This window comes from Diprion similis, chromosome 1 (assembly GCF_021155765.1).
Source record: "Diprion similis isolate iyDipSimi1 chromosome 1, iyDipSimi1.1, whole genome shotgun sequence".
Classification (NCBI taxonomy): Eukaryota; Metazoa; Arthropoda; class Insecta; order Hymenoptera; family Diprionidae; genus Diprion; species Diprion similis.
The window spans coordinates 5,081,426-5,104,814 of NC_060105.1; the positions used below are offsets into that span (position 1 = coordinate 5,081,426).

Consider the following 23,389-nt stretch of genomic DNA (forward strand, 5'->3'; position numbering starts at 1 on the left):
GAGGAAAATCATCTTCAGAGTACAATAACAAGTGGAAAAATTATATGTATACACAATGAAGTTATGTGCACATTACGAAGATGTTAATCTCCGTACATTGTCCGCGGGTTCGTTACTAAGAAACAAAAGTAGATGATACTCGTTTATCATCGCGCAGTTCAAGTTTTGAGTCATCATTTGCGGTGCACACTTTATTCAATCTATAACATTAGATATTATTATCGAAAAAACTACACTCAACTTTTGAATGGAAATGAAAATGCGCAGGAATATACGGAGAGAAGGAGAAGAAGGAGAAGAAGAAGAAGAAGAAGAAAAAAGCAGGTTTTACTCAAGACTGCAGGACAAAAATTACACGTCCGGATTTTTTGGCGAAGCAAAAGAAAAAAAAAATCACCTACGTCAATTAAATTTTTTACTATAAATTTAGCAGATTTTAGTCTGCACACAATGGTTTTCAGTGTTTCTATATAGAATAAATTCTACATTCTACGAAGTAAGTATACTTTATTAACAAAAAAACACTTGACGTGTCCCGCTTTTCCTGCAGTTTTCAATTAAATCTGCGCTTTTATTCTCTCTGTGTAATTCTAATCGCAACTGTGTTAGCTATATGGTGTACGAAGAAAAATGAAAGGAATAGAAAAGAAGAGTCAATAAAACGACACCTGGATGTATCCTTGGACGGAATAATTATCAACCTGTTCTTTCGACGTGCGCTTTGTTATACGTATTGTATGATACTTTCACCTGTACTTTCGCAACCGTGAAAATATATAGGAAATGTTGATTTAGAAATGCTAATGCGTCGTTGAATTAAATTGCATCGTACACTTAATGAAGAATTTGTGTTATACCCATCATGAATCAATGAAACGTTAAATTCCCTGATGTTTTTCCGAAAATAAACTGCATTTTCCACGACTCATTTCATTCCAACTTTACTAACAAACTTAGGCTTTTCATGAAAATTATTACAAAATTAAACACCAGATGTCTATATCGTAGGTTAAAATGGTCCAATTTTTCTTTCAGTTCAATTTTGCTTAAACTCAATTACCAAATGAATGAATAAACGCTCCAATTTTGAGAAACTGAGGGAAGATCAGGATTAGCCATTCTCTCAAAACACGAAGGTAGAAAGAAATTTGTTAATTCCTCCAAAAACCATATTTTTCGTCACTTGTACCCTTTTCACACTAAACCTCCTGAATTGTCTTACACGGAGAGTAATTTTCTACATTTTAAAGAATCGTACAGCATGGAGAAAGGAAATACAAAAATATATATTAGACGTCTAAAGTTGATCATTTTCGAATTCAATGTTCGATCATTAATTGTCAATATTATTCTAATTGAATTTCACCCCCTTTTTACTATGTAGATTTCAATTCCTGTGCAGGATAATAAATTATCGTATCTCGAATAAGTTGTTGTAATAAGAAATATAGATTTTAATTAACACCTTCAAAAAATCTATCGCCGGTGTGTATAAATTTTCCCCGAGGGTTAAAAATGCTGTTTCAACGCTTGGCGAGCTCGAATGATTATTTAAATCAGAGAAGGAATTTAAATTTTAAACGATATTCAACGTGAAATTATATTAAACGCCTAGAGCCCTGGCTGGCGTAGGTATTATTTCGAGGAGAGAATCGTACGAGCCTTACAACGTCGAGTCTCCTCATACATATAATACTCTGGCGGAACTAGTAAAATAATGTTTCCTGTAAATTGGTAAATGCGAAAAATTTGTCTGTAAATTTATTCAAAAATATATATAAAATAAAAACAAAAAAAAAAAATAAAAATTAAACGTTACACTCCGATATTATTTCGTAAAAACTGCAACGCGTATCAAGATTTGTTTATTCACGTTTATATTACTATACGTGAACGGCGAAACGATCCAACCTAAACGAGGAAAAGGACTTAAGAGACTTGAATTGCCTGTAGCGGGTGGCTTGAAGCTTGCAGAGATACGTTTTCAGACTGAAGAATTTAATTAAAGAGCTTAAACGTTCACCGTCTGTCTACAACGGACTACTAGGAGAATATTCGAATATGAAACTCGGCTCTCTCACCTGCGACGTAATGCTTTGAGCTTTCCAGAGTGAAATAGGAGGGGGATGAAAAAAGAAGGAAGTAAAAACGTTCGCTCGTAAAAATCTGCAGGTAGGTATATTTGTATGGGGTATTCCATTTGCATTTTTAAATTTGCCAATATTTTTCTTTCATTTTGAGTTTGTTGAAATTTTTATCACAAAAAATGCACCCATTAGGATTTTCGTAAAAAAAAATTCTCCATTGTTTTTTTCATTTATCTATAAATTCCTAAAAAATAAAGAGATTCGAAACAATGAGGAGGTCAAAATTTTTGTTTCGAAATACTCATTTATTTAAGATTATTTTGAAAATCATTGATGTTTTAATTCAATCAGTTTTTTCAATTTTAAGCACAAAATCGCATTTTCTATACAGTGATTATCTCCTTCAAGATAATCTGACTGATCTGGCGTGGAATACTCCATATATACTTGTACTCTATATACAGGTATACATACACGCAGGTTATAATTCGTCCTCGTTAAAAGGAAAGAGCGCGCGATTACATCGGTAAATAAACGAAGGAAAAAAATATCGCGTCGCAACGTTTTTCACCCTCGATTTTAAAACACAAAATAATTGCAATTATATATATATAACATACCTACTACGGTATAATTCGCGACTATATTATGAAAAAAGTGACAAAAGAAAGTCGATTATTGGCACAGCCTTTGACGAAATCTTTACCCATTTCACACTGCATGGAAAAAAAAAAAAAAGACAAAATTCAAAGACTTTATTCTCAGCACGTGAATTCCTGTATATCGCGTATAGTACGCGACGTGGCAAAACGAGATAGGATTGTCTCAAGAAGAGCTCAATAGCGAGGCGAGTGAATTGGATCTTGCAGATGCAGAGGAGAGGAGAGGAAGGAGAGAAGAAAGGAAGAAAGGAGGGAAATGCGAGCCGACGTAAAGACGCGAATTTGAGTTGCTTCGAGAGAGGATTGACTGCAGCCTTGCTTCCCCGGATGTTTCCACCTTTAAATATGAATAACTCAAGAGATATTTAAACGTACTTAAAGATTATAAAATAAAAACTGACACATTCAGGTGTATAATAATATGTCTTAGAAAAGAATAACGAATGAACGAAGAAAGTTGTATGTTGATCCGTATCGTATTTTTAAACTTACAAAATTATAATATTTATAATTACATATGATAAGAATATCGTCAGATTTTTTCTACATTTTTCTTTACTTGGAATATTTTTGCAATAACAAACGTAACATAATTATACAGCCAATCCCAATCGTACAAATCAGTCGCGTTATCCTCTGCCGAATAATGATCCATAAAATAAACTTCTGTGGCATGATTACAACAATTGGTAGGACACTGATAGAGTAGAGACGTATAATTGATCCTAAAAATTCTCCACGGCGTTGGTATTTTTGACGTCATTGCATTATCGTCAATTGCCGTTATAGTTGTTGTACCATCACCGTTACAAACGTAAGTACGTACTATACCTGTATATTATTACATCTACAAACCGAGGACGCGATGCACGGACTGTAATTATTGAGGTTAAGTGGCCCAAGATCGATCCGTAAAGCCACTTGAGCGCTAGACTCTGTACCTACGTTTCGCACGAGATATATACGAGCAACACCTGAGTGTACCATCGTGAGATGGAATCTGTCATGGAAGAGAAGAAATGATGAAAGAAAAAGTAAATAAAGTGACAAGTAAGACTTGCTTTTTCGATAAATTATAAAGGATAAAGGATTTGCTCAAAATTTTTAAAAATGTCAAAAATCGTCAAAAAATTGTATTTTCAGTGTTTTGTTTGATTTTTAATTCATGTCGTGGTGTATTTTTATCGATTCTTTCTTACTGAATGAGAGAAAAAAAATTTATGAAATTTTAATATGAATATTAAAAGGTCGCTCGAAAAGATCTAAAGAAATGCACCAAAAAATTGAAAAATAATTATAAGCAACCTTTCAAAATACAAATTTTGAACTGAAACTTTCGGAAACTCATTTTTTTTTTTGTCTATAAAATTATACCGTAACGAGAAAAAAAATTTCAAAAAAAAATCAATTTTTGAAGATTTCTGACGTTTTAAAAAATTTGAAGCGACCTCTTAAAATTTTTTTTTTTTTTGAACTGTCCTTTGGAGCGGGCTCTTAAAACATCAAAAACTAACATTTTGTCACACGAGACTCAAAAAAAAAATAGTCTGTTTTCTTGCGCCACCCTAATGTATATATATCTGATGTATATATCCGCGAGGAGTTTCGGAGAGAAAGTTAATCGTTTTTATAACGTTGCTCGTCGAGATATTGAAAAACCATTAGAGTAATGAGACGGAATATTCTGTTAGCTATAAGTATGTATATACATATATATATATATATAACATCCACGTATATACCTCCACACATATATCTTATAGTTGGTGGTATAGTTTATAGGTAAAACCTACAATCAGACGCATAAGGAATGTCGATAAACGTTGGTACAATACATGCATACACATTTGTATAACAGTGCGTAGGTGAAAATTGATTCGGCCCTGAAACGAAGCTCTTATCGTGTGTAATATCGAATTAAACTTGACCCTGACCAAGGAATTATTCTTCCTTATCACCTCATTATTAATATTACTATAGGTGCCAGGAGATAGCGGGAGGTGAGTAAACACGAGTTGATACGTTGTAGGTATGTAGGTAAACCTGGTTCGAGCATGTTCATAGATTACAATAAAATTCTTGCCGAAATAGATATGCGGTATAATCTAGTATAAGGATGATGATCTGCAGCTAATGTACGGTTAACAATTACAAATTTTCTCATCGCTACGCTAAATTTATGCAACAATATAAAAATACTATACTAGTATGATAACAAAAAAAGTAAAAACAAAGAGCAAAAAAAAAAGCAAAGAATAAACAATTGAGAAATGGAAATTAAAGTATATAGGATGCAGTAATCAATCTGCAATAATAATGCAACAGGTATAACGTGGGTGTATATAAAAAAAAAATTAGTTACTTTCTCAGAGCGAAAAGTTACAAAAAAAAGTTGGCTATTCTCTTGACATTCAATTACTGTTACGTAAAATGAGATAACGTTCAAATGACCGGAAATAACAGTTTGACGCTCGGAAAGTTTAAGGCGGGTAATGCGACGATTAATGAATCGATCGTACGATGATAAATGCAGAGTTACTCGATGTATTATAAATATAAGTTACGTGTACAGGGGAAAACACACCTCGTCTCATTGATATGTGGAGTAAATAATCGCTCGATATTATTTATCACTAGAAGCACTACGCAACAATTTTTCAAAAGTATTTTAAAATCATCGCGCATCCGCATGTCTGGAAACGATTTAATTTTCATGCAATTAGGTCGATGTTTTTTTAACATGTACTGCTAATTGCGTGCAGAGTTTAAATGCGTAAAATAAAGATTACGACTTTTATAAAGTAATCAATCCGAACCGTGATTAACACTGAATTGATTTATTTACATGCGACTGATAGATCGAAGTGTTTAAAAGCCTCGTAAACTAATATGAGAAAATTTTCAAGAGTCAAATTGGATTCCAGTTGTTGAGAAAAATCAATTTTCTCCCATTATTTCACGTGTTAAACGAACATAGATTATTATATCGTCTGTAAGTAACTTTTCGTAGATTTTGTCAATTTTATCAGCCAACATCGCGTGGCTCAATTGATTACTTGAGCAATATTTTAAGATATTATAATGAGATTATACGAAAATACTTCAAGATCGAATGTTTAACATATATATGTATATATATATATATATATATACAAGTAAACTTACTATAAATATCGAACATGAGAAAGTAAGAGAGAGAATGTCTTTTTTTTTAAATTCGAACAAAATCACAATAACGATAGAAAAAAATATACGAGTAATTAACAAGCGACTAAATAAGGAGGTGCTAACGAAACAAGAAACCATGGACGAAACGCGAACAGCTATAGGATCGATTAAAATCGTCCTACGGACCAACCTACGCTCGAAGGGACAAAGTTACATGACACACCTATATGTATGAAATATATATGTACAAGTGCGTTACACCTACGTACAGGTACGATGAGCAGTGTGTATGTATATTTGAAAATGAACCTCCGTCACGCGAATCATGAGAGATATAATTCACGAAAGTACAGCACGGTGTAGTGTATAATACGAGGAAAAGTGAAGAAAAATAAAGTAGGAGAAAAAATAAGCAACCCCCGCCCTTGAAAGAAGAAAGAAAAAAAAAATGAAATGTATATATATATATATATAATAATTATAAAGGAGCTGGTAAATATTTTTTACATCACATATTCTTAGGCCAAACAGGAAATAATTGGTTAATTTAAAAACTGGAATTTGTTTAGAAAAAATCGATTCGTAAGAAATCGCCAAACTGCGGGCAACTATTGCTACGAAAAAATGACGCGCAACTGTATTATCTAGAGAATTTTATCGCCTTCAAATTTCGTACCGAACCATTTTGGCCGTGCGGCATGTAAGAAAACGAGATATTGACGGAAAAACAATTTTTTTTTTTTTTTTCTACCTTTGCACTCACGCCGGAAATCGTTCCCGACCTTGCTAATGGCGCCCCGTAAACCATTTAAAACGATATAACCTCTACCAACATTTTTCGACGGTTTTTATTGATTTTATCAACCTGCCACTTGGCCTATCATAGCTTGCCCGTATTTACTTCTTTAAGGCGATGTAGTATTCCTACCTTTACCGACCGAGCAAACTCACCCTTTCTTCCTCTATTAGATAAACAAACGAACGGAAAGGCTTCAAATATCGACGGTGCGTCGCTCTATCGTAACTGAATTCAGGAAAGTTACTCACATCTCGCAACAAAAAAAGAAAGAGGGCCAGTTTGCTCGGTCGGTAAGGGTAGGTAAGAGTACTAAATGGCCTTAATATGTAACCTCATCGTTGAACAGGTAAATTGAACGTAATCCCTTATTTTATGACTTATACACTACATATATCGCATCGTTGGCGCATACGTGATGCATCAGCGTAGATGCACTTTGTACCCCACCTTTTGCGTAAGTACTTCTGTAATATGCGTTTTACCGTTTTATTATCCGGACTCTGAACTTACAGCGATGCAAAGCTTGCAAATTTTTTTGACTTTTTTTGTCCCCCCCCCCCCCCCCCCCTCTTCTTGGTTTTTTGTTCAATCAAATATTACAAGGCTGAAGTTAGTAACAACTTTAACGCAACGAAAACGAAACATCGGGGAAAGAATCGTTACTTTGCAATCGTTATCTGAATGACTTTAAAGGAGTTGGCTTTTAAAAATATTACTACATTTTGTTAATGAATGCATTGTTAGTGTAACGTTACTAAATTCTTCCCCGTGAAATTAATCGGAGTTGGATATTATTTAGGTATGTGCATGATATAAAAACGACAAAATTTGTACGAGGGGATGTGAAAAAAAAAAACTTGTATTGTACGATAATTTGTAAATAAATAAATATGTTATAATATCGCGTTGACAATGTGAATAATCAATCCTACATGACTGCACTGGTTCATTTGTAGGCGGATCGATGCCTCGAGTTTCTTATTATATATATATATACAGCGGATTGATCGAGGTGCGCAACAGCTGCTGCTTCCGCCTTGGAAACATAATCGACGATGCCGGGTCGATATTACCACGTGTTTTGCAAAATGATTTCCTCTCTGAGGCTACGTGCCAATGATATATAGGCAACAACAGATAAATCTCTTTTCCACGTCTTTACTGTACCGCGGCATAAGATTGCTTTGCTTTTCTTTTACTTTCTTTCTTTTTTTTTTTTTTCTTTTTATTTAACTTTTTACTTTGATTTTGAAATTATTTTCAATATTATATTAATACTTATAAAACTTTCCGAAAATTCTAGATAGGTATTAGGTACAGGCAGCACTGAATTTATGGAAGAAAATCCGGCCTAAGACTCGACGTGTCAAGTTGCGTCAGCGAGTTTCGAGAGTTTGCAGAGAGTTTAAAGTTTGAAACGGTGAATAAAGAAAGGCGACAAAGACAAAGAAGCCGGGCGTGAAAAGTTGGTGGATAAAGAAGAATATAAAAATAAAATAGAAATTGAGAAAAAAAAAAAAAAAAAAAAATACAAAATCAATTACGCTACGAAACCTTAACTGTTTCAAAAAGAGGAATTTCGATTCGGATTCGCTTGCCGTGGAATTAAGATGTAACCTGATGAAAAAGAACACTCGAAGCAAAATTATAATAAAACAAACAAAAGGTATTCTTATACACAATCAACAACGTGCAGGGAAATACGATCCGAAATGAGAACGCGAGTGCAAACTGATTCGCGTTTCGATTTCAATAAACATCCTGTACCGGTGAACGATAATTAAGTGAGACAAAAATAATGGAAGAGGAACGAGTACAAGGATAAAAAGGAAAAAAGGGATCTTAGAATAAGATATCGATACCTAAATCCGCAAAGATTGAAAACTGATACTGTTCAGCAACGATTCAGCTTCAAGAGATCGTAAATAAAATGATATAGTTAGCCCACAATTTTTGTCTCTTTCTTTTCTTTCTTTCTTTTCTTTCATCTTTCGTAACCTAACATATATATGGAAAAAAAAAATTTTGAATTTCAATTAACTAAATCGTAAAAATTGCAGATGTAAAAATTAGAGAACAGAAGTTGATTCGATTTCCTTGCAAAAAAAAAAATATACTTACTGAAATCAATAACCTTACAATTAACAACGCGTTGATTGTTACGGAGCGGCGAAACGGAGATCACAACAAAGATCACTGTCGACTACGATACTCAGAGGAGGTTCACGATCAACGGATCTAGTCGATGAACGCGGACATTCGAATCCTTATCCTCCTCCTCCTCCTTCTCCTCCTCGTCTTCCTCCGCGGGATGAACTTGACGAAAGAAGAAGAAGAAGAAGACAAAGACGAATACGAAGCTAGTCGAGAACCGAACTGAACCGAACCGAAGTGTCGCGGTGCGCGTTCAGCGTGCCAATGAGGCGGTTCTAGGACAAGCCGACAAGTGTGTCCTCCCCCCCCCCCTCTCTCTCTCCCTCCCCACCACCCACCCTTTGATCCGCCGACGCCGGCGTCGCGACGATAACGTCACGCGCCCACGCTTTGATTGACCGGTTTCTCTTCGAGCCGAGATGCGATTAGGCCAAAGACGGTTTGTGCGGCCACGCGAACGGCTACTTTCAGAGACGAGCCTCTTTTTTATTCCGTTATAAATATATATGTATTCATAGTATAGATAATGAATGTAAGAGTAACTCGTGCAGCTGCAGCTGAATTTATTGGCGCGAAGATAATATTAATATATATATATGTATATATTAGACTGTATCAAAAAAATTGACTATTTTTTTTTTTTTATGGTATACTGAAAATATTGTTCGAGATGACGAAAAAGAAATACCATAAAAATTTCAGATTTTAATATTGATATTTAGAGGTGCCTCATCGCGATTTTCTACTTTCCGTAAGATTAACATGGCAAAAATGGTTCTTGTTCTTTGCGATTTTTATAACTAGATAACGAAGCGTCGTACAGAAAATTCATAAACATGGTTTTGTAGGAAATTGAACGTTCTACAAAAAAGGACTCTTGTCATTTTACGATAAGTCTACTCCTTCAAAAGTTATTTGAGGTCAAACATCAGCAAAGGACCTTTTTTGTAGAACATTCAATTTCCTACAAAACCATGTTTATGAATTTTCTGTACGACGCGTCGTTATCTAGTTATAAAAATCGCAAGGAGCAAGAACCATTTTTGCCATGTTATTCTTATGGAAAGTGGAAAATTGCGATGAGGCACATCTAAATATCAATATTAAAATCTGAAATTTTTATGGTATTTCTTTTTCGTCACCTTGAACAATATTTTCCGTATACCATTAAAAAAAAAATAGTTAATTTTTTTGATACAGTCTAATATATATAGATATATAGTAAAGTGAGAATCCACAAGAGGAAAAGTAGTTACGAACGACAAACAAACGAGCTACGTCGTTAAAGAAAAATTGTTGGAACCTGATTTTTTTTTTTTTTTTTTATTCTACAGCAGGTAAATTTTACGCATCTATAGCTTGACTGATTTTGTAATTTTTTATTTTACCTTGTTAGAAACTTATACGTATATTATTATGCCAGGAAATTCCTGTACCGTATAATATAATTTCATTCTTCGAGTATAATATTACAATAGTGTAGGTAAAAGCAGCTGGTTGTTCTTTATTTTTATTTAATATATTTAATATTCTTTTTTTTTCTTTTCTTATCTCTTCTTGTAACAAAAGTTCTTTTCCGTTCGTAAATTTATACTGATTTATCGTCTGTTTATGATATAGTAGGTATACGAAGACGTTTTCTGTGACGAGCATTGTATATTACAGGTTTGTACGTATAATTGAAACATGCATTTTTTACTGCTGGCTGGACAAACTCGATTTGCTGCGTCTGCAGAGCGTTGAACTTATATTTATTTATTTAGTTTTATTTTATTTATTTATTGTAACGAGGCTTTTTTTTTTAATCAAGTCTCATGATTCATCGGATGCAAATTATGCAATTTAACTGCTAATCAGAAATGGTATAAATATAAAGTGTGTGTTTATATAGGTATATATATACACACACACACACACTTGTTAATTTTCGTATAACTTCGAATAAATTAATGACGCGACCAATCAGCGTCGGTATATTAACAAATTCATTCATACTTTTATTGCAAACTTGCGGTGGCTAAAACTTAACTTCCTTTCGTTTTTTCCCCCACGTTACAGCTGCGATTGCTCAGCATTTTTAGGTTGTACCTCTGACGGTATGGAAAAATGCGAGGACTCATCCAGAAATTCAAGATGTCTAACCAAGGTATTAATAATATGCCTTATCGATTTCTTAGACTTTATTTTTTTTTCCTGCAGTTTACTTATATTCAGTTTCAATGATCGCGCGAAGCGATAATTACAAGATTTTTATACCTCTTCCCGGGGAATCAAAGTTATTTTTCTTATGGGATATTGATAGAAAGAAAATGATTTAAAGAAAAAAGAAATATTGCACCGCAAAGTTTTCCCGACTAAATAACTGACTCGAGTAAAATTTGCACGCGCGCGCGTGTATGCCTACGTAATATAATTTCATTTGTATGTAAATTTGATGCAGCAAAATTCTGTATATCGTTTCACGAATATATCGGATTCAGTATAAATTCAAACTTTTTGCATATCAAACCTACATCACATGGCGTGATATTATTGACTCGTTCGTTGAACAAAAGTACAAAGATTTTCAAACGAAACTTTGCTTTAGTCGTAGCCGGTAAATCAACCGGCCGCAAGCTATTCGACGTACGTATACGTAAGTACCTTTATAACGTAGGTATCTTTACAACATCGAATGGAGCGAATTTCTCTACAAATAAAGAAAGAAAAGGCGAGAAGTTCTTCAGCTGCGGCGACGTTGTACAGCGACTCTTGTACAGAATAGCCGGTAATCACCGTAAGAGTCACATTGTCACATACGTATGTAAGTGAAATGCACGTGTGACCGAGTGCGCATGAATAAACGATGGAAAAGTAAGCTACTGTTAAAATAGTAAACAATATCTACACGCAGAGACGGACGATGGAAAAATCCGGAAAGCAAAGAAGGCCGGGATCTAATATTCCAAGTGTGATTCGTCTTGGATCAGTGATCTTACATGCGATACTCCGTTTGTTTGTTTGTTTTTATTTAATTTTTTTATTCTGCGACGTCATAAAAATAAAACAGTTTCCGATACACAGTGTTTTCATGATATACTGCAATAAGCGCATTTTCAAAATTATAATATATACATTAGGGTGTTTAAAACAACAAAAAAATCGATTTTCCAACGGGCTACATATGAAACAGTTAGTTTACGTAGAAACAAAAATTCTGACGAAAAATTGGCATTTTCGGTTGAGTGTAAGATCGAGCGCATTTGATTTTTTCATATTTCTTTTTTACCCACCCTTTTTATCGAATTTATGATTATAATATTTCGTCAAGTGTTTTTTACGTGTTTTAATTGAATAATAATCAGGGAATTCGTTAGACGTCCCTATTAAATATCAACTAACAAGAGTTTAAATTCCGGGAGCATCTCATTTATTAGACACAAATTAACACACAATTAGACACATTTAAGATACATATCCACAGAGTTATTATTCCCCCGCTGTGAATTAAACTCGATAGTTACAAATTACTTTGCCTATGCGTTTCTGTGTGTGTATGTGCGTGTGTGTGAGTTTGAGTTAAGAACAGGCGGATATGGCTAATCTATTCGACCATATCTAATACATAACAAAGTTGCAACAGGAAGCAGCGACGTTTTGGGATTACTTGACCGGCGTTTATAACGAAAAACAAACGTTTCGAAAAAATCAAATTTTCGACGTAATAACGCGATATTTTACAGCTTATTCGCTTCGTTACTTTTTATTTATTTTTTTTTTTTTTTCTTCCAATATCAAAAACGATTTTTCTTCGGTGATGAAAATATCGACCGAAAGTACCTTTGTTTGAGTAAAGAAAAACTTTTTGAAAGATTTTTTCCCATGTTTTGGACATGTTTCAGAAATATTGAGTTTATTTATTTATTTTTTTTTTTTTTCTCTTCTTCTTCAAAATTTTCGTTCATCTCGCAATGTGAGAATAATTCGAGAAAGTAAAATATCTATCGTCAATAGATTTGTCAGAAAATTTTATCCCTGTAATTTCATAATTTAATATGCAAAAATCGTGAAAAACGATAATTCGAAAACGTCGTCGACTTTCAACGTGAGAGAAAAAAAATTGAACGAGAAATTTCAGACTCCGTATATATATCTCTGTTAAAATAATAATTGTTACTATAATTATATCTCTCACGAACACCCGGCGACTATTTCATTGCTCTAAAATGGCGACGACTGCAGCACAGGTTCTCTATACATATGTAACGTAAGTCGTTTAAACACAACTGTGCTGCACGATACGAGTTTAATTCGTGTATTGAAATTCATTGGGTCAAGTAGCCCATTGTTATGAGCTTCCCTTGGAAATAATGGCTGTATCTTAATACCGTGCGGTTACAGTATTGAATCAAGTCAACGAACTGTAATTTAAATTCGTTATTATTTAAGACGGTGAAAAAAATTTTTTAGAACAATTTCTATTCATTTATTTATTATATTCTTTTACCTCAGATGAAATTTTCATTATAACAACCGAATCGAGAAGCTTTGAGCAATTTTTATCGTTATAATAATAACGTAACAGCGATAAAAACGATTGAATATTATACTCAGGTATGTGTGCATAACAAGATGCATGGTTTTTATCTCTGTGATATCGGAATTTCTTCACACCCAACCCCCAAAAGTAATAAACATTATGTGCAGAAAAAAATCTGGCTAAATCCTCAAATTTTTCCTCTTCCAATTTTTTTTACGTGAATTTTTATATGAAAAATTTTTAGATATATATTTTTTTTCGTATTTTTTTTTTCTACGAAAACTGTTAATCACTTTGAAACTATATATATGTAATGTGGCTATTTTGTAGGAAATTTAATGCTCTTCGTAGAAAAAAAAAAGGATCTCTCGTAAAATTTTCGTTAATCTAATATTTATCGTTATATTATTACCAAAAAATTACCAAATTAAGAACCAACACAGCGTACATTCGTATACTATATATATATATAATAAAGTACAACCGTGTGGGATGCCTGTATAATAGGAATAGTAAAATTCCGGTCATCAGCAAGATATAAATATATAATATCAAATTGTGTTTACTTTTCATTGGTCAAAAGTCTCAGTTGATAATATTGTACTCTTATCAAATTCAAACAAATTCTTTATCTCTCGATTCACGCTGCCTACTGTAATACATATCCATACATAGTATGTATGTATGAATATACACGTGGGTTAAAGTGGTTGCGAGTTAGTTCCGTCATTCTTACGTACACTGTAAACGAATGTTGAATAAACTGAAAAGATTTAACTACGACAAATATAATTCGAAACAAGTTGATCCGATGCTTGCATGGGTCTTTCGTAGATAAACGCGTAACAACAAGATTACAACGCGTAAATACGCGTTACGCACGTGGAATGTTGCCTGGATTGATTCTCCGTTTCGGCAAACAAACCAATAAAAAAGAAACGAATATATAAAGACCAACTGAAATCGTCTTACGATTAGCCTCAATTTAAGATGAGAACAAAAAAAAAAAAAAAAAAAAAAAAAAAAAAAAAAAAAAAAAAAAAAAAAAAAAAAAAAAAAAAAAAAAAAAAAAAAAAAAAAAAAAAAAAAAAAAAATGTTTACAACGGATGTGGTATGTATTATTATAATAATTATAGACAGTGATAAAAAAAAATGTTATTTCGTACGCTAAGAGAAGAGAGGGTAGATTAATCAGTGAATTGATTATTACTTGATCTCGCGTACAATATATATACCTAATTTCATTTTCTCGATAAACTGAGAAACGTCATTTCCTTCTTTCGTTCCTTTATGCCTTGCAGTTTCGCGAACAATAAAATTTTACACACTAACAACTAAATATGTGCAACGTAAGTACGTATGCATATGACATTATAATGAAATTTTTCAGTGAAAATATTTCCACTGGAATTCTAACCGAACGGTTTTCAATTATTTCCTGCGTACGGCACTGTCAAGGTCGATTCGATCGATCGATTATAAATGGATCTGTGACATGTAACATATACATATCAATGACATATCATATATACACAGTAGTTAGATAGTAAAGAAAACTATCAGATAATTCTCTTGTGAATATTTTTTTATACTCTTTACCTTGATACGTGTGGCGAGAGAGAATTGCATTTAAATTTCAAGATAAAAGAATAATTCTTTCCAAATTGTCGGAAGAAAAAAAAAAAAAAATTCCAGTTGAACATAATACGCTTGTATACCGTATACAAAATACAATTTCATGTCATGGAAATAAATAATATGAATAATAATAGTAATAATAATAATAATAACAATAATAATATTTTCACTTACCTTTTTTCCCAATTTTTATCGATGTAACGTACGATGGTTATTTTTTTCTGCACATACCGTCATTCGACAGGCTTTCATCCCGTTTATCGCGATGTCCGTACAGCGAAACTGATTGAATGGATAGAAAAAAACGAGAAAAGAAAAAGAAAGAAGCCAAAATTTTTCGAATCAAGTCGGTCGTGAAATCGCTGTGCGTATACAAAAAATTTTGTAGTATAAAAACCCGTGTTTCCATCTTCTCTCACTATATTTTACAATTTCGCATCAACGTTAAGGACGATTTGAATAATAATAGAATTATTGAGAATCTGTGTATATTCGTGAAATACGATTCTGATTTCCATTTCTTTAGTTAAATTGTTTGCAAAAATGTTTCAACACATTTGTAGATAAAAATTTTGCAGCAATATCGTATATTTGTCTAATTTGAAATTTTGAAAAGTGGAAAATTGGAAACGAAAACGAATCGCTAAAAACATCCAACGCTGTCTCGCGGTGAAAATGTTAAGGCAGAGAAATAAGTGGGTCGATAAGGAAGAAAGTGATTGACATACCGACGTTGTTAGGTCGGTAAAAGATGAGCTGGAAAAACCGTGTAAGGATAAAACAGATCCCAACGTGACCCAGCTGTTCGCTTTCGCGCAACAATGCTCGAGATTCGAACGATAACCGCCCCTAATTGCTGATAATTAAAGTTAATTGAAGGTTACGAAAGGGCAAGTAAATATCTAACCCGCGTTCGAAATCCTCCTCACTCCCGAGATGTAGCTGTAACATCGACGTGCAAAATACGACTCCGCATTCAAAATGCGAAACGTAAATTCTTCCGCATCCAGATTAACAACAATAAGTATAATTTTCATTTAACTAACAATAAATGCGAACACAATATCAATTTTCCATCACTCTGACGATATGTCGGCCGATTTACGACGATAATTATTTTGTTTACGAACGGCATCACTTGTTTAATGTGTATTATATATATATGAATAAATATATAGATATAGATATAGCGTATCGTTTAATTGGTTGACAAGATCTTCTGCGAAGCACGTTATATCGGTGTTGTAACGGTCTTCTCGCATCGCATCGAAGGAATCGTCTGCATATGCGGACCGGTTAACGGAGATCAAGAATATCTCGTTCAAATAGTTTAACAAGATAATGAATTGAAATATTTTCTCTGCGAACATTTCTACATCGGTTGTGCCTCTTTCTCTTTTCGATAATTTCTCAAATTTAATTCGAAATCGGTAATAAAAACTCACCTCTGACGTCGGAACGAAGGCGCTCGGTCCGTCGAAGGCTGGTTCCGGTACCGGAAGTCCTCGTTCCTTAAAACAATAGAGAAGAAAAAAATGAGAACGTGAACAATAAGTCGATTATTAACCGCAATTAATACACAAAGCGTAATTATCGTCGTCACGTTTTATGATTTAGATTCTATATGTATTGAGTAATATCATCTAAAACTGTATCTCAAACATCGTTTGCTTTACCACCTTGTACAATTTATAAATGTGGTTCATTTTTTCAACCTGATTCACTATTGTAAAAAAAAAAAAAAAAATAACAATTATTCTGTCTGCATACCGCGTAATAAACGAAAATGTCTACAATGGATGAAATTTAAAAAAAAACACAGGCCATCAAATTACCGCCGCGAAGAGTGAAGATTAAATGTTCGACAAAAACGAACCCTGAAAATATGCTTAATTTCGAAAAAAAGAATAATCCATAAATTACAACGAGGTAAGTACACGTGAAAGTAAAAAAAAAAAAAAAATTGTAACAATTCGCAATCGCTACTTTTCCTCGCTGTATCTTTGAAGTTTGCTGATTTTCATTTTTTTTTTTTTTTTTTTTTTTTTTCTTATAGTCACACGGCTAGTGGACGGAAAAGTACACGAGGAAAAAAATACGAAGATGAAATTAAAAATAAACCGAACTGTGAAAAAAATAATAAGTCGAACTTAGGCTTTCGAGATATTTATACATTACATATAACCGTGATTGCGCGCGGTTGTCGTTGTAAGTTTCAAAAATAGTACATACGATAGAAAGTGCGCAAACAACGTGCGAGCACACATACATCCTTGCCGGCAACGTCAGTTGGCCAGTCTCTAAAAACTGAATAAATGAAAGAAAGAAAGGAAAAAGTATTTCAATAGCGTTGTTTTGACTGACAATTTAAAAGCCGGCTCGTTTGTGGCTTGTATGTATATACATATATTCACGTATATACATGATGTATGTATAGATCAGGCATTAATAATACATACGCACGTATCGCGCACACGTGAGAAACCATGAAGGTTAAGCACGCTGAGTAGAAATACGAAATAGCGTGGCAGAGTAAAGCGATTACACATCTACTGTACCTAGATATGCATATATGTATACATAATATGTGTAATTATGGATGTGAATAGGAATGTATGCATCACACAACATATGATTTTGTAACCGCGTGAATATATATGTAATACATGATACATGTATTATATTATATTGTTAAAAAGGGTGAAATCACCCCCCTTTTAGCCCCCATTTTTTGTTCTAGTAGTCATCATAGATAAAAGAAGCTTTATAGCTTTCACATGTTACCAAGTGAGTAAGGTTGCTGTGCGTCAACTCATACTTATTGTTGTAAGAAAAAAAACAAAACAAAAAAAAAAACCAGTTCTATTTCACAGACTTCAAACTGTTAAACAAAGCATTGCCATTAAATCATTTTTTCCCCATTGTTTAATTTCGCTGACTTTTAATTCGCTTCATTAGCTCACCAACCTGTTTATTATCTCTGCAACGCCTAGATCGTTACAGCATATACATACATACATGGGTATATAAAAAGTATATAGAATATGTAAAGAAGGTATACAAGGTATACCGGAATCATGGCACTCTTGACACACATAGAAAAGTAATCGGGTCATTGACACGAGTCGACGACGCGACGACGCGAATGAGGATGAAAAACGGAAAGAAAAGAAGAAAAACCCAAAAGGTAAAGAAGAAGAAGAAGAAAAAAAAAACAAAACAACAACAACGATTAAAAGACAAATAATAATAACAAAAATAAATAAATAAGTAAATAAATAATTAACCAGCGAGAAATATGTACGGAAACGCAAAAAAGAAAAAAAAAGAAAAAAAAAAAAAAGAGAGAGAGAAAAGACAAACACCGCCAATGTAAATTGGCAAGCGTGCCTTAGCCCGTGACGAGGAAAGACACGTAATAAATAGCACGCATGCAAGGTTTATACACGAGATGTGAATACAGCTCCTTTACTCTATACTATTACAATATCATCGATCAAATCTTCGGTATTATACATATATACTTAAAGTAGCAGTAAATAATAATATATACTTATATGTATATTATACTTTTTTTCTTCCCCCCTTTTCCTCTTTGCACATCGACATTTTCCTGGGAAGCGAAAGGATAAACAAGAGGAATAATAAACGAAGTTATTGCGAATAAAGAAAAGTGAAAGAAAAAAAGGTACAGCCGAATATTTGGACAAAATTCAAAATGTCAAATGAAAGGTTGTTTTGAAAATCAATGTATATGTATATGTATATATATATATATATATATATATATATATATATATATATATATATATATGTATATGGGTCATTTCGCCAATTATCAATTACAAGTTGTACCAAGTGGTCAAAATTTTGAAAAATTAAAATCTCCTTTCGAAAGACAGTACTAAAAAAGAAGTCCGTGATTTTTTTTTTCCTGTTAATTTTTTTCTTTTTTGAGCACTACCGGCTGAAAATCTTTCAAGTTTTCAAAATCACGGAATTTTCAACTCGGTATATCCCTTTTCCCCCTAATAGATAGGAAAGAAAAAAATCCTTCAGACGTTTTTTCTTTCGTAAAACTCTAAACTTTTCAACAAAAAATATACCAATATCCAATATCACGTTTATCATTTCGAAAATCAAATTTGAAATCCAAAAATCAATTTTTCAGCTTTTGCCCCCAATTTTCGACCGTTGAAAATATTTTTTTTTAACAATTCGAGATTTTTAAATGTAAAATGATTTGAAAGAACTTGGGTTCTCCATACAACATAGGACAAAAATATATGTATATACTTGAAATTTTAAGGAGGATTCGAGGCACCGATTGCAATCGAAGTCACGTGATCGAAATACCCGCCTTTTAAATATACCGATTTATGTACGCGTACGTAAAAAAATATTGCATAGTATACATATATATATATACCTACATATTGAACCTAGCACACCTGTATAATACGCGGGATTCTAGAACGAGAAATGAAAAGGATGTATATATACGTACGTACATAGAAAAAAAGAGAGAAGGGAAAAGAAAAACAAAACGAAAAAGAAAAAAAAAAAAAGAAAAAAAAGAAACAGAAATAGAAAAAAGACACTAGAATGAAGAAATCACAAAAAAAAGAAAGTAATAGAAAAGGCATCGCATCGGTCAAGGTTTCGCGTTCGTTGGCACTTGTATAATAATATAACGTAGATACCGGTAAACATGGCGAATTGAGAGATCGAATTTCGATCTCGCGGCAGGTTAAAAAGGCCCCGCGTCTTTTTTCTCTTTTCCATTTGTTCTTTTCCTTTTTCTTTTCTGTTCACTTAGCCTTTGCAGGAGAGTGTGCGTAACGCACGTGCAGCCCAGACTCTATATACCCGCGTATTACAAAGAGACACGGATTCATGCGGGCGAAGAGAGAGGAATCGATCGATCGGCTAACGGTGATCGAGGCTCGATCGCTCGTGCCCTAATCGTCTTCGATGTGCCTCCCCCTCCTCCTCCTCCACCTCCTCGGCCACCACGTCGCAAATTGTTTGCGAACAACGACACGCCGCGCATTGTAAAATATAAATTAACGTCACAGTTATACGCGCGATGTTGCGATAGAAAGAAACACTGTGTCGAGATAAACGAAGGGAGACATGTAGCCCATGTAGCTGTAGAAGGATGGAGAAAAGAGTTTGGGTATCAGTGAGCATCGTCGTCGTCGTCGTCGTCGTCGTCGTCATTTTCGAGCGCGCCCCTCTCGTCTTCTCATCAATTATTCATGAGGATCTACGCAACACCAACCGGCAGGTTCGAGTTCAGGAGTTTCGTATTTTCGCCGCGTGATTGCACAATAAAGAAAATACACAACAACGAATAGGTAGATAATAATATAATCGTCCACCCTGTCGTACCGTAATACTTTATATACTTGCGAGACTTTTTTTTTTATTTCATCGAACGACGACGAACTACGCGGCAAAACAATAAACGAGAAAATACTGCTTGAAAGACTTGAAAGGCTAATTTCCGGTTTCACGTGATTATAAATTGTATTATAATCAACGAATAAATCTCTAAATCGAACGGTATTGGAGGAAAAAAAAAATAAATAAAAATAAAAACTTCTTGCCATAGAATTCTCAAAAAAGTGAAAAAAAAAAAAACATGGCCGGAATCACAGGCAAAAATAATAAGCGCAAGACTCACCTTGACCATCTCGAGTATCTCGGCGCACTTCGTGCGCACATTTTGAAACGGACAATTGACGCTGAGCCTTAGAATGACGGGCAAGTGAAGAGTGACGAGGCTGAGATACTTGTTGGGCTGAGCGAGTAGCTTCGGTCCGTCGAGAGCGTTTCCGAGGTTGAGCATCCTGCCGACGTCGCCGGGTGTGACTTCGGGCTGTTGCGGTAAAGCGCCGGGTCCGTTCTTCGAGGAGACGTCGTCGTCCTGGGACAGAGGTCGTTTTATCTGTCCAGCGCTGACCTTGCGTTCCACGAACTTCCTCAGACTGCAGGACGACTCCCGACGATCCTCGGATCCTCGCCTGCCTTCGAAGCCGTCGAGGGTGTTGAAGACGACGCCACCGGCCTCGGGGGCGCCAATCTTGACGGGATCATCGTCGAAGAAAACTTCGTCCGTAGCGGCGCCGTAGAACTGAGCGTTCTTGCGATGGGACGAAGGCAGCTGCCGGAGGTTCGAGTTCTCGTTTCCCGCACCCTCGAACTCTATCCCGGCGACGAAATTGTCGTTCTTCGATACGAAATTGCCGCTGAGGAGGTCGAAGTGCCCGCTAGGGTAGCCCGAGGAGGCGGTGGCGGGTGGCGTGCGTCCGAATCCCGTGAAACTCTCGTTGTCGAATCGAGGACTCTTGCCGTATACCTTGCCCGTGCCAACGTCGACGTCGTCCTGCTCGACCTTCTGCTTGGCACCCTTGATTTTGATCGGTTTGACGCTGTGGTGATGGTGCGGCGAGGGCTCGGACTCGCCCTGCTGAATCTGCTGCTGATGATGATGGTGGTGATGATCCCCGGGATTGTTTCCCTGGAGGATATCGAAGGACGTTAATCCGTCGTCCGGATCGTGGTAATTCGTGTCCTTTTGCAGGTATATACCGTTATCCGTCACGCTTTGGGGAAAAAATTCTTCGGTACGAAAATCGTCACGTATTAAATTGTACCGCAATGACGGATCGATAATCTGATGCATAAGTATCGATGCCGTCGATACTTCCTCCGCTTTTGAATTACTCCCGTTTACGCCACTCGACTGCAACTGCAACGTCTCGTAGAACGATCTGCGAGGATGGAAAAAGAAAGACGTGTGAAAAAATCAGATCGGAATGCCTATGTTTTTTTTTTACACATGCTTGGGTGAGTTGGATGATTTTCAACTGTTTCTGAACAGTGCGGTAAAATGAAATTGGCGCATGCGCAAGACTGAAACTCGGTATTTTGCACACTACGAGCTTTTTCGGCTAATACGGACTTCCGGTAACTTTTTATTTTACGCACGGACTTTAAGCATCGTCGGTTACTTCCGAGTTAAACTTGAAATTTGCGTTTTCAGGTTGGGTTTGACGAGGCCAGACCTGTGACTCTGGACCTATTTCTATTGAATTATCATAATATTACATTTCTTTGATTCTAAAATAAAAATTTTTTCCACAGATGTTGAAAAGAATAGCGTATGGATTGCACGTGCGAAAAATAGGCGATATCCGACTCGTGTGTTCTTGCAAACTTCACACTCGTCGGAATTCGCCTACTTTTCGCACTCGTGTGTCTATATATATATATATCGTGTATATATATATATGTATATACAAATATTTCCGTATAACGAATGTGAAAAACTAACGTGTTATCCTCGTATCGGAAAATGGCAGTCCTCGCATCGCCCTCGACGACATCGGGACTCCCGACGCCTCCCAGCCATCCCTCGACGGTTGTCCGAGCAGCTGCGAGTGCGATATTTCTCGCAGCTTCATCCCTGGCGCATAACGGGGCTAAAAATCTGCTTACGAGTTCGACTTCCCCGTTTTTTGACGCTGCTTCCAAGGAAGACGAGCTGCTCTGATCCTTGTACATTTTGTGGGATTGCGTGTGAGTGGTTTTATTTTTTCTTTTTCTCACTTTGCTTAGCAATTAGACGACCCTTTTTAATTTACTTTCTCGGTGTTTTATAATTGTTATTACTTTTTTCTCGTTCTCTTTCGTTTTGAATACTGAGTTATGTAATATTGTTGACTTCAGGTGTTTCAATGATACATAGATAATATATGTGTATACGTGATTCTTTTTATATCGTAAGGTAATCGATCGTACGTTTATTCCCCGATTCGATTTTTAATGGTTATGTTTAATATATATATATATATATATATATATATTTATATATAATATATCACACACGGTAAAAAAGTCTTGGTAATTTCTTCACAAAGGCTTTTGAGATCGATTTTTAATTCGGCAATTCACGATGTATGTTATTATCATTATTTGATTGTTACTTTGTGTATAGATATATATATTTTTATTACTATTATTATTGTTGTTGTTGTTGTTTTTGTTATTATTGTATGTCGATTTATTTTAATATATTATACGCACTGCACTCTTCCGCAATAAGCTGCCGCCTCTACAGGAGCCATACAAATTTATACGAATTATTACGTTTTTTTTTTTTTTTTGCATACAATGCTCCGGCAAAATCACAAACCATACACGTACAGACACACACATATATTACACATTTATGTATGTATATACATATATCACATATATATATATATCATATATCATATATATGTACGTATTTATGTGTGTGTATTTAAAAAATTCAAATTAAACAACAAGAATTAGTACACAGAATATTAT

General features: G+C 34.7%; 1 protein-coding gene across 1 annotated transcript in view; it reads right to left on the reverse strand.

Moving 5' to 3' along the window:
- Nucleotides 1-22,656, reverse strand: part of LOC124409964 (sestrin-3) — a 110,127-nt gene extending 87,471 nt beyond the window's left edge. Inside the window, exons 1-3 of the mRNA XM_046887972.1 lie at nucleotides 22,371-22,656; nucleotides 20,718-21,807; nucleotides 16,474-16,539 (exon numbers count right to left, since the gene is read on the reverse strand). Of these exons, the coding sequence (XP_046743928.1) occupies nucleotides 16,474-16,539; nucleotides 20,718-21,807; nucleotides 22,371-22,600 (1,386 nt within the window). The 5' untranslated portion in view covers nucleotides 22,601-22,656. The remainder of the gene's footprint in view (nucleotides 1-16,473; nucleotides 16,540-20,717; nucleotides 21,808-22,370) is intronic.
- Nucleotides 22,657-23,389: the final 733 nt, after the last annotated feature.